The sequence below is a fragment of the Marmota monax genome, unplaced genomic scaffold (assembly GCF_021218885.2).
Source record: "Marmota monax isolate L192 unplaced genomic scaffold, Marmota_monax_Labrador192_F-V1.1 WCK01_AAM20220418_F8-fsc00051, whole genome shotgun sequence".
NCBI lineage: Eukaryota > Metazoa > Chordata > Mammalia > Rodentia > Sciuridae > Marmota > Marmota monax.
In genome coordinates, this window is record NW_026695202.1 from 1,364,057 (window position 1) to 1,377,240 (window position 13,184).

Below are 13,184 nucleotides of genomic sequence, written 5' to 3' on the forward strand. Positions count from 1 at the left end.
CATCTGTTTATTATGTACTCTATAAAGATATGTTTAGGTATTTTGGCAAGAAAATTATTTGCCAAAAACTTTCTATCCTGGGTTATTACTCAATGCTGAGTCTTAGTAGTTTTCTTCAACCTACTTTATTATTGATGCACATATTATATAATTCATCTTATCTTGCTCTTACTTTGTATACATCCTTTGAAGTATACTTTTTAAAAAATATATAATCTAAGTTCTATAAGATATTTCCATTTTGTTGTATGATTGATTTTATTTTTCTGGGTAAGTTTTCTTGTTTACTTGTTGTGATGATGTTCATTAATAAGAATGCTATATAACGGTAGACCTCTTAAGAAATGACACATTACACCAACATTATCCAAAAGAACAAATTAATCAAACATGATTAATTTTAATGTAATTACTAAAGAAAGATATACCATTTTATTATGACACTCTAGCCATACATTTTCAAAATATGCTTATTAAACAGTAAATGTAAGATAATGATTCAGTTAGTACATTTTTAGAAGTTATTAGGACTGATATTCTTCTGCCATAAATGAATTGAATAATAATTTCAAATGCAATCAGAATTAATTTAATAAAAGTATGCTTTTCACTAAAACTGATACAATGAATGACCAATCATTATTTTCTGGTTTCAAAGAAGCAGGGGAAAATTAATTCAGTGTCCGTAAGTTTATTTATCACATTTGGCCTATAAGTGTGATAAAAATACATGAAGCAAAATACATTATGTAATCCCAATTCTCATAGTTCATTAACTCTCTTAGCAAAAAGAGATCTGACATCTATTTGGGGCTTCTATGTGAACTGAATATAAGCTACATGATGTTTGAAAGTTTTTGATATTTTGAATAGACATTTTAATGATACATAGACACAGAGAAGAGATGCGAGCAGACAGCTTGAGGTTTCAGAGTCCCTCTTGCACTGTGTTTAGCAGCAGGTACAAGATAAATATCTAAATAAAATCAGAGTAAGGGATCAACAGAGTGACTTTGCTATGAATCTGTGAGTGGGGTCGGTGGGTGGCTTGGAAGGGATTTTTAGAATTCTAATTTCATTTTTTCTACTTTACATTTTTAGTGCATTGTGGGCAAAAGAAAATGAGTAATGTTTGCTTGTAGGCCTGGGCAATTTGAACAAAGAGGTATTCTAAGGATTGTAAAAGGTCATTTTGAAGGTGAATCAGCATTGGATTTTTAAGTAGGAGAAACTCTATTTCCATCTTAGCTCATATTTCAATTGGGCAGGAACACTTTGACTCTTGTGTTCTCTCTCTTTTTAAATTTTTTTTTAAGTTTCCCTTGAAAGTTTATATCAGTGACATTGGAAAATAGGGAGAGAAGGACTGTGTTTAAGATCAATGTAATCATACATTAAGTGGGACCATGCGAAGTGTATGTTTTTTTTAAAAGAGGTTCCTTTAATTCTAGGACTTCAGCTTGATCAGCTCTCTAAAAAATTCTGAGGCAGATTTAAAAAAAAAAAAGGATGGAGAAGAATAAAGACAGTTTCAAAATCTCCTGGGCCTGTTTTATCTGTGAGAGTTTTCCTTAAAAAAAAAAAAAAAATTGTTCCAGATAGGACTTTTTTATTTAAATCATTAACTTTATCCTGTACCATATGCACTTAAAGCTTTAGACAGTCTTTGTGTCTTCTTTTCTTTTTAAATAGAAGTTACACACAAAAAAGATATCTATGTATCAATTTCTAATACCTAACAGGAAAGTCTTATAGAATATTAAAATAGCAATAAGCAAATATGTACTATAAGATTAAGCACTAGCCTTGAAAACAAAACATAACAAAAACAAAAATAAAGAATCCAAAAAATTTTATTTTTGTTTTTGCCCCCTCAGATCCTGGACTTTATGATCATTTCAGGGAAGGGACATGAAGACTGCTAATTCTTCTACTGTATTTTAAAGTACATGAGGCCTTATCATAGGTCAGATTTACCTTTTGAAAACATCGATGGGAAATCCATGTGATTTGAACGGAAATGCTCTTTCTTATGAGGACAGCCAAACAGAGTCTACTCTAATAATTTAGGACCATCTTTCAAGGTTAAAAATAGCAAAACATTTTAAATAGTTGGATTCGATAAGTCAAGCATATGTTTCTATCTAGCCTATGGTTTAAAGAGTATATGTGGTTTAATCTTATCATCCCCTCATTCCAATATGAAAAAAGAAGAAAAGGACCAAGTCATTTGGAACATTCGGGTATTCATAAAGACAGTTTAAAGTTAAAAAAAAATCAGAAACTGAGAACAAAAACATCTTCACAGATTGTAACATCTCTTTCAACAATTTCTCATAAAGGCTTCTCTTTCTTAATCAGCAGATGACCCCCATCTCATAAGGAAGTCCTTTCCCACATTTCCCAATGAGATCAGTGATTGTGTTTTAGGAGAGCTCCTGCCTGTTTGAGATCTTTGAAGAAGGGAGAGGATCTTCTACAGACCATACCAAAGAACACCCAAGGAAGATGTGGCAGAAGCTGTTTTTAGTAGTTGGCGAATCTATGCATTTTTTTTCTCTTTGTTTTTATTTTCTCCACTTGCTGAATATCTGTTTTAGAGCAGAGCACAAAAAAAAAAAAAAAAAAAAAAAAAAAAAAAAAAAATCAAAAAGCAACTGAATACTCTTTCTAGTTCTGCCATTTACCTAGAAGATCTTTCTTTTTCTTTCCCTTTATACTCCAAGCACTTGATCAAAGTGTTTGGATTAGATGAAATATTGCTAATTTTGCTGAGTTTGAGAGCCAACGAAATAATGGAGCCTTGTAACTTTTAAAAATTTCCATCTTCTACCCCAGTACCCCCAAACTCACAATTTGGTGAACAACACTTTACTTGTGAGTGATACAAAGTTGAAAGGTGGTGTGACTAGATCTAATGCAATTTTATTAAGCCATCTATCTATAGAATTGTTGGTTTCGTACTTTAAAAAAATATGTCTATGCTTTCTTTTTTTTTCTTTTTTTCATTTTTTTTTAAGTCAAGTACTTTCTTAAAGAAACAATAGCACCACATTGGCATTGCTGGCCAAACAATAAATGGGAAAGCAAAATATGCTACATCTTCATTCTAAGCATTCTTGCAAGCCATAAACTAGTAACAGAAACCCTGGAGCCACAGAGCATGAGATGTTTTCATCTATACAAACATCCATGTTCTAAGGGAAGGGAAAGGAAGGATTCATAAGGAGGCTTTGTTTGTTTTCATTATTTTTAAGTAAGATTTTCAAGGAAGTGATTTTTTTTTCCCTCAGTATTCCATTGGACTCTTAGGGTGAGCGTGTGAACATGTGTGTGCAGTCTAGGTGATGAGATTTTCTTTTAAAATAGAAGAGTGAGTTTTGATGGGGAGATGCATTAGCCTGTCCAGTGAAATTGCCTAATCTTGAAATAGTCAAATAATTCTTTACACTATTTGGGGAAGAGAAACCAAAAATTGACAGAGGTGTGGAATACTGTCAATTACATTGGAAATAAACCTATCCATTGAAAACTCATCCTACCAATTTTTGTCATTCTTTTTATAAACAACTGAAAATTGCCCCATTTCTAAGTACTAAAGAAATATAACTCCATAGCAAAGTGGGTAAAATTTTGAGCTGTGAAGTTCTAGGTGCTTCTTTCCTGTCAATCCTGAGCCATTCTGTGGCAATAATCAATTGAATTGCAGCAATAACATCTATTTGTCTTAATTCATTTGAAAGTAAAATGGTGGGCTAGTCTAATTAATTTTTATTTGTTGATTTAGGATCCAGCTGGAGGGAATTATGTATTGGAAAATGTTTTAAAAAATGACATGGTATCACATATTGAAGCTTTCCTCATTGGGATATTTTTGACTGCATGTAGAATTAAATGAATAAAACATGTCACAGTCACCCTTAGAATTATCATATCCAACTATGTCAAGAAACCCATAAATCTGTGGAAGAATGCCTGTGAAGTTTTTCTGGGACTCAGCAATTTTAAAAGGTATACACTGGGAACAAGAAATAAAAATCAGAAGAGCCATCTTGGAGAGATGCTTAGGTCTAGCATCTCATTCCATAGAATCCTCGTCTAGAAAACAGGCAGAGAGCAAAACCAATTTATAGGTTTTTTTGTTTGTTTGTTTTTGACATCTCTCCATAGAGATCAGAGCCTTACTCAGCATCCCCAAGGCACTGGATTCAAATGGCTCTGAGGACTGAGTGTTAAGATGCTAGTTGACTGAACAGGAACACTCCACTGAATAAGACCTTCTTTTTGCATATTATCAGAGATTCAGGAAGTCTTTCTTTCTTTTTTTTTTCCTGGCCTATTAAACTTGAGGAGACCAGTAAGAAAGGTAGAAAGAAAGAAAACCCCAAAACCTAAAGATGTCATTTTTGTTTTTCATATATACTTTCCAAGAACATAAAAGATAAAAATTTACATGACATACTCAAATTGTGTGCTTTTCACCAAAAAAAATCTAAGGCAGATAAAAATATCTGAATGCTGGATAGTTCATTGTTCTAAAAGGAAAATCCTGATCCATAGACAGGGAGCATTTTGGGGGGCTGTCCTCATTTTTGGATTTTCTTAATATCAATGTTCAGTTGAATGTGTAAGACATTCACAGAAAGTTCGGAATCACTCTTCTAATCAGATATGAGGAGAAATTTCAAGGTTGAGGAGGAATTTTTTGTCTCTTAATTACCAAATCTAGTCAGCATATTTTCACAAAAATAAAATACGTGTGTATATATACAACTAAGGATAAGAAGAAAGTCCATTAAAGAAAGTAACTATGTGATATTTTAGTGGATATTATTTCAATATTTAAAATCTTGGGCCATTTTTCTTATATTTTCTAAGAAGCAAGAAAAGTGTGTTTTTCCAAATGAGTAGAATATTATTTGTCACATTTAAAGAGGTGCTACTAGACAGAAGGCAATCGCTTGGAAAAAATCAGTTAAGAACTTAACAAATGGAGTGATCGATTGATTACCCTTTCATTGGTAGAAATCTTTTTGTTTTTCCACTGTTCTCTTTTCCTTTCTCTCTTTTCACTTATATTCATAAAAACATTTGGTTAATAACCCTCTAGCCATGTTGTGAATGGGTTGTTTGTAGAATTCCATATATCCCAGCAATTCAAGGGCTCTGGTGTTGCGCCCTCCAACAACCCAGGATAAAAATCTGAAGCTTCATCTTTTTGACCCTCATACCACCCCTTTGAGGTAGGTAGATGACATATTGCCCCCATTTTGCAGATGAGGAAACTGAGGCACAGAGAGGTGAAGCGACTTGCCCAAGGTCACACAGTGGTGAGTCTGTGGCAGAGCTGGATGTTTGTTTCTTTGGCAAGAAACAGAAACCAGGACTGTTAAAATTCCTAGCCTTTTGCTTTTTCCATTCCACGGCTTCCTCTCTGGACGTGCCAGTCGAATTTGCATTGGTGTTTTGCATGTTAAATTCCTCTGGAGGCATAATTGGGGGACTTTGCCCTCTTTCCTAAATGGATGGAATTTCCAGTTTCCCTCCCCTTGGTACCATCCTTGGCTCCAGGCTTTCCCTCCTGCTTTGCTTTCGCCTTTTACCGTTTTGACCAGACTCTTTCATATAACAAACTACAAAATAGCACCATTGTACTAAAAAACAAAGTTTTACATACTGTTTGATATATCCTGTATTATTGATATGCTAAATTTACATAGTGCTCTACATGGAAAAAATAAAAAGAGAGAATTTACTAATCAGGTTGCACGCTAACTCATCATTCGAAGGAACCATTGAGAGTTTAAGAGACTTTCTGTTTCAAACATACACCTAAAAATGATTGGCCTCAAAGTTGCAACTGTTTGCGTTCTTATATTTTTTTTTTTGTGTGTGTGTGTGGCATGATGTGGAAAAATAAAGCTATTTGTTTAAAATAAATGCATCCAATTCATATTTGGTACGAATGCCACAGATTGAATCTTGTAGGTTAAACATCGGTGGGCTCTTTGACTTCTTGCTACTGCTTTTGAGGAGGCCAAATCAGACAAATGTAAATGACATGAAAGGGTGAGTGATGGGGTAGACAAAGAAGATTATTAGACATTGTAAAATAAACATTTTGTGTTGTGTAGAAAGAAGTGCAAATAAGAAAACAATTCATAAACCACTTGGACCAGGTTGCTGAATGGATGCTGCAGCAGCCAAGATTCAGAAAGGAACTGAGGGCAGCTGGGTCTGAACAACACCCATGCATCTGTGGCTCTTAAGAGGCAGGGACTAAGATATATATATTTTTCTCTATAGAACATGATTGATATAGGATCAACAGCAATCTATCAACTCCAGGACTGTTTTTGCAAGGTGCAAATCTTTTAACAATCACTGCTAAAGACAATGTTGGAATGTTTACTTGTATATTTCCTTGGGGGAAATGCCCATCTTTGAAATGCTATCAAACTTATTTTTTGGTAGGTGTTCCAATGTTTAACAGGTAACTCGCGCAGAGCAAGGAATCCTGTGGTGACATGTCATTCTTGGCTCCTCAGGAGGCTCTTCCTACATTCTGTAGTTCTTGTTTCCTGCGCTCCCTCTACTTGCGTTCTTCAAATGAACTTCCTATGAATAAAGGAGAGACAGTGATGTTAGCTTGGTGAGGTTTTGTAGACCCTTCTAATTTAATTGTTTTAAGTGCATCTATTTTAAAATTGTACATATTTATGGGGAACCTTGTGATAGACAATTCAATACATGGGTATCAGCAGTGATAATCAAAACAGGGTAATTAGTATTTCTAGCCCCTTAAAATTCTATCCTTTCTTCATGCTGGGAAACTGACACTCTCTTCTCATTCTTTACAAAATATATAATCAATTATTCTATACTATACTCAGGCTGCTGTGTTGCAATAGACTATTACTTATTTTTCCTATCTAACTGTACCCATCTGTTTTTAACACGAGGTCTCATTCTTTTGTATTTTGTATGCCATGAATCAAGCTACAGCAGAGCTTTAGGCATTGGTTTTTCTGAGAGAGGCATACAGATGGACAGGTCTTTAGTTAATTCCTTGGCTAAACCGCACTTAGGTTACTTCCATGTCTGGAGATGTGGAAATATATGTGTGTGTAATATATATATTATACACACATATATACATATATACACATACATATATTTTATATATGTATATATAATCATATTATAATATATAATTATATATAATCATGTAAAGTGTATTTCTACCCATCTGTCTATCTCACACATTAATAGGAAAGGGATCCTGAAAATCCCTGTGTCTGACCTGTAGCATCTTTTCTTAGAAAAAAAACAAAATAAAACAAACATATCAATCAGATGGTGAGATCATCCTCTGCTGTTTTTATCACAGTTCTGTTTTAATTTTTGTGAAAAAAGGTGATATTTCTCTCTCTCTCTCTCTCTCTCTCTTTTTTTTTTGGTCTTTTCCCTGCCCTCTAGAAAGAGGCAGAGTTTGGGAAGTAGAAATTCACAAGTTTGTCATTGATGTCATCTATAAAATCACAGACTTCCTGAACTGAGCTCAATTCCTAATTAGTGTATTTTCCAGCCATGGGAACTTGTGCAAATGAGGTCTCTTTTGTCTCTGTGCTTCATGAAACAGAATAATAACATTATCTACCTTATAGGATTAAAGATGAAAGGATTCATGTATAATAAAAGCACTTAATACTAGTCTGGCACATGATAAGCACTACATAAGTATTAGCTGTTACTATTTTCAGTTACTCTTTGTTTGCTCTTATTATTTATGTCATCTGTATTGCAAAGTAACTATTCTAAGACCAAATATCCTGAGTTCTGTGCTTTGGTGATACCATTCACTCACTGACAAACAAGGCTATTAGCTAAGGAATTTGGAGTTTCATTTAGAATCGAAGCTCTATGAGGGCAAGGACACTGTGACACTGCAGAGTCTAAAACAGGGCCTAGGATATTGCAGGTGCTCAAAAAATATCTATAGGATGAATCACATGAGTACGAGGGATTCCTTCACGGTGTGCAAAACCAAGTCATTCGACTTTTTCTATAGTTCTTATTTTAGCCTTGAATCAATTTAAATAGCACTGTATTTAGTCATATAATGAGATGTGAACTAAAATGTTATTCACATGCACACACTTAAAGCACTTCTTTTCTTGGTTTTGCTTCTAGCCAGAGAATCTTCTATGGGGGGACATAATGTACAATTACAAAATGGAGTTCAAGAATTCTTATCCTCATCCTTAAAACATGTTTTCACTAAGACCCCAAACCAGTGGTTCTTATAACGATGACCAGAATCTCCAAACTTTTCCTCTGGCTTAAGTTATGATCACCCACCCAAACACAACACTGTTAGGAACTAAGAGTCCTTAGTGCTGCTCAGAACTGAGACCTAGAGCAACGAGAGAAGTTTTAAGGATGAAATGGGAGAAAACCCACCTACCATTCCTTAGAAATAATACCTGTTGGCCAAGACCCACAGGGATTTGGCAATTTTTCTTATATGTGTTCAGTTCTGCCTGGAACATTATAGAGTTTTACCACCAAGTCCTTCATGAAAGGCAGCTAGCAATTCCAGTTGAAGGTTGATATCCCTGAACTGACTGAATGAAAGGCAGATGGCATCACTGTATGAAAACATTGATGAAGGAGTCTAGCTCAGTGGCCACTGCAAAAGAAGCTGATGCGAAGAAACTAGGCACTTGAATAGAATCCTCAAAATGCTTTCTATTTAAAATCCTGGCACTTTTTTTCTCAAATAGCATACACCTTTTACCAAATCTATTTAACATGCATTTATTGCTATGTATTGCAGCTATGAATATTGCTTTTTAAAAAATAGTAGTTAAGAAAATGAAAGAAAGACATATGGGCCCACAGAGTTAAAACACAAATGTTCCCAAACTCCTTGAAAAATTTCTGTGTTGACCCTGCTGATGGGATGTATCTCATGTAAGTCCCTAAATAACTATTTTGAAGGCTACCACCTTTCCGCCAAACTATAAACCAAATTAACTAACAAGAAGAGATATATTCTAATTTGAGTTTTATCTTTTTTTTCCTATTTAAGATGCATACCAGCTTAAAACAAATATTCTTAGGAATCTGACATGCCCAAACTAAAAAAAAATACTGAATGATATGTTAACAATGCTCTGCAAGATGTTTAATTCCCAGTTTTCCTTGCAAACTGAATTAATTACAGATTTGTAGAAGACAACAGGTATATTCTGTATTCTGCTCTTCAAATTCATTAGTGCTGTAGCAAAAACATTGAGGTTAGCTAGACACATCATATAGATCTTATCTTTTGTTTCCAACAGATATTCTTTTCTTTGCTCCTAAAGCAGAAGGTTGAAAGTGTGAGGTTTGAGCAGAGGTATCCTCTGGACTTTTTCTTCTGAGCCTGTCTCAGCGTCACAGCAGAGCTATGGGCTGAAACTCACCCAGCACTGCTCCAAGTAGCATGGTTCTCATGCACACACACGTACGGTGAAGGCCATTCAAACCAGCTGGGATGTTGTCTGGTTTGCATCTGGCTCTCTTCCCAGGCTCTCACATGTGACTTTTTTGTTGCAGACAATGACAGTGACTAAACAAAAGCACTCAGGGACTTGGTCTCAGATGCATCTGTTGCTTTGCTCATTGTCTTAATTTAATTATGCCGCCACCCTTGACAATGGGTGGCAAGTGTAGGCAGGCAAGGAGCGGCTGTCCTCGTCCTGAGCTGGCACCACCTTCAATGCACTTCTTAAAGGGTTATGAAACTGTCCCACATTCAGCCAAGCAAAAATTTTTCACTTCAGCAGCTTGTCCAAGACAAACAAACCAGCTGAAGCTGTTTCTAGTATGCAACTAGACAGATTTTTGAAAGGAAAACAGTAGTGAGTAAATACTGTTTCCTATTGACACCAGGGAAGGTAAGATTGTTTTTAAAAATATCGGTCTTCCAGTTTACTGGGGTTGGTTAACCCTTTTGAAGGGAGGGTTAACCAACTCATCAGGGAATAAGCTGGGAAAGAAATAGATTTGCAATTTACATTATTGCACATGGGTACCTCCACCCTGAGGTGGCCATTCACTGTCTCCCATTACATTCTGGTTCTTATCCTAGCTCCAAGCTTTCCTCTGGAAAGTTATCCATTAACTTTCCAATGAAGAAGATCATTGAAGGCTAATAACAATGAAAATAATAATCATCTTCACATTTGCAGAAGCTTTATAGTTTGCGGATAATCTCACTCAATCTTCTCAAACTACCTGGTGAAGTCATGTTATTCACATCAGCCCCATTAATAAGCTTAGAATTTAGTGATGTGCTTAAAATAACATAGGAACAAGTTGATAAGCCCAGAACTGATACTAATAGTACCCATCACACGAGCATTTATTATGTGCTGGGGATTGTACTATGCATGCTCATTGAAAATATTTTCTGTATCTAGATAGGGAATAGGGGTGGGAGGAAAAGGGAGGGAGAAGGGGAATAGCATGGATGGTGAAAGGAGACCCTCATTACTATACAAAATACATGTATGAAGATGTGAATTTGGTGTCAACATACCTTATATATAATCAGAGATGTGATAAATTATGATACAATGGTGTATTAAGAATTTTAATGCAAAAATAAATAATTTTTTTTAAAAAAGAAAATATTTTTCTGATGTAATTCTTATAGTCCTTTAGGGGTGGGTATGAGTATTTTGACCATTTGACCTTTAAGGAGTCTGAAGCTTTGAATGGATAAACATATAGAGAAGATGGAGCAGAGATTGGGATTTGTGCTGGTTCCTTCTGATTCTGGAGCTTATCATGTTAGCCATTCTGCTGTACTATCTCCCCAAGACTGAAAACTGTACTTGGTGTCTCAAAGTCCAAAAGTCTTCCCAATAGCAATGGCCAATAATGCTCTGAGCTGCCCATGATTACAGCTGCTGTTAGGGGCTTTTTTGGAGAAGAAGGTACTGTCTGGTGGGTAGAAGACTGATCTAGGTGGCTGGGTGCCCTCTCTTTCTACTGATGTGAGATGGGCTTCTTTGTGTGATTATTTATAGAGATCTAGTAGCACAGTATTCAGTTAGTGAAAGTGAACTCTTAGATAGCATAACCACTTCTCTTCTCCCTAATCTGTAGGAGATTTGGCCCGAAAGACAGATTCTGAAAGAAGAATTATAATAGACTCTTTAGATTTCAAGGAGGAAGCAGTGGTCTTTTCAATGACTATGTTTCCTTCTCCACCCACTCCAAACAAGTTAACTATTGTATGAGAGAAAGTCTGGAAAAATCTGGCATCCTATAAAAAAATACTGGGTAAATACTGTCCAGCATGGAACATTTACTGCCTGTTGTAAATCATAAAGTATTAACTTAGCATTGACCTTTTCCCCAAAAGGGTAAAATAGAGGAAAAAGAGCAGTGGGTGATGGAGAAATGGCCCAGATCTTAGCTCGTCACTTGTTGGAAGGATGTGCTTTTTTCCTGGTTTGGCCTGGGAACGTGTGAAATTGTGAAGGATGATTTAGATGTCTCAGTGTCAACTGTGATATCTTTTTAACTTCACAAGTTCAAATTCCAGGAGAGCTAGGTCATCCTTTCATCTCTGGGGGCCAAGCTGAGTGAGTGTCATGAGATTTACTCAGGGCATTTGGATGTGACTTTAAAACTAAAGGACAAGGTGCAGAATTCAAGAGATCTGTATGTCTCAGGTAAGTAGCTGTTTCTTTTGCAGAAAGAGAGAGGTGTGTACTTACTGGACACAGTGTTAATTCTGCCCCACTTTATGCTATTGCTTGGAAACTACTTCATTGCCTTTTGTGTAGTTATGCTAGGAATGGCCTAAAGCATAACTTTTTTCTCCACTATGACCTTCTTTGATCATAGTAGATTGACCCAGGGAGGAGCCTCCTATAAGCCAATGACTAGGTGTGGTGGGGATACCAAGGTAGACCCATTCCTGGGAAATACATTCTTTTGCAGGCCAACTTTGGTTTAAAGACTAATATGGATTTATGTTTCTTCCTTTCGACCACATAATAGTATAGATATTTCTTCCCAAGTTCTTCTCCCTTTCTCCTTCCCATGGGCTCAGACTTGCATTGCCATTGATGGTTTGCCCAGTCTTCCAAAGCCCCTCCTATTTCCTTTCACACAATAAAATAAAATCCTTGCTCCTAATAAAATCCTTGCTCATTTGACCCCCATCTCATTTTCTGCTTCTTAGGGAACCTAGGCTTATATGCCTGATTTGGATTCCAGCTGTTGGACCCCACAGGGGTAGTGCGACCTTTGATAATCACTGCCTTGTTCTTGCCTCAGTTTCCTCTTCCATATATTGAAAGGGTGAAGCAAGAGCACCAACCCCATACAGGCATTCTGATTAAATATAATAACCCTTGAATGTTTAACTGGCCCAGGGAGATAGGCATAGTTGTATATGAGAGAACTGATACTTCAAGGGCACTTGATTAAGGTGGTTTTTGTGAAGAGTATCAATCTATTTTGACATGTGCACTGTTAGAATCTGCTCTAGGGCTACTTTTGTTAGAACACTGGAGTAAGTTCTGTGTGTCTCGTCTCCCCGGTAGAAGGTAAGCTCCTTGAGGGTAGGAGGCATGTTTCCTTCACCTCTGTATCCTCCCCAGACCCAAGCATGGTGCTTTGAGCAAAGAATAAAGCTGGTTAAATTAATTGAAATGTCCTGTAGGATTGAGGGAACACAGTTTAGGTCAACAGCAAGCACTGCATGGTGGCCTGTTTCCTGTTGGCTTCTGAATAAGGGAAAAATAACACAGAGCCCTCTGCTGTCTTGGAGCTTACTAGGGGCAAGAGGGAGTGCAGTGCAGTGGTGGTGGTCTGGTGTCTGACTTGGTTTTGCATTTAGATTTGGCCACTTTTTAAGAGTAGCTAAGGCCTTGGCAAGACTTTTACCTCTTCTAGATTTTCTTAGCCTGAGTCTGTTCCTTCTCTCCCTTTCTTCCTTTCTTTCTGTAGTTCACATTTTCAAAATAAAATATACTTTTAATTCACTTTAAGGAGGAGTTTTGTATAATGTATTTATTAGTTTTTAATGTCACAGAAAACTTATCCACATACTACCATTCCAAAAAATTGGGGGATTGTTAGAGAAAATTTCTATTATAGATCTTTTATTTGTTTTA

The 13,184-nt window shown here is 36.1% G+C and overlaps 1 protein-coding gene across 3 annotated transcripts in view; it reads right to left on the reverse strand.

The window, feature by feature from the left end:
• Positions 1-380: 380 nt before the first annotated feature.
• Igf1 (insulin like growth factor 1) overlaps positions 381-13,184 on the reverse strand; it is a 73,951-nt gene continuing 61,147 nt past the window's right edge. For all 3 annotated transcript variants that reach the window (XM_046429347.2, XM_046429348.2, XM_046429349.2), the window contains one exon: positions 381-6,618. In XM_046429347.2, the coding sequence (XP_046285303.1) occupies positions 6,593-6,618 (26 nt within the window). In that variant the 3' untranslated portion in view covers positions 381-6,592. The remainder of the gene's footprint in view (positions 6,619-13,184) is intronic.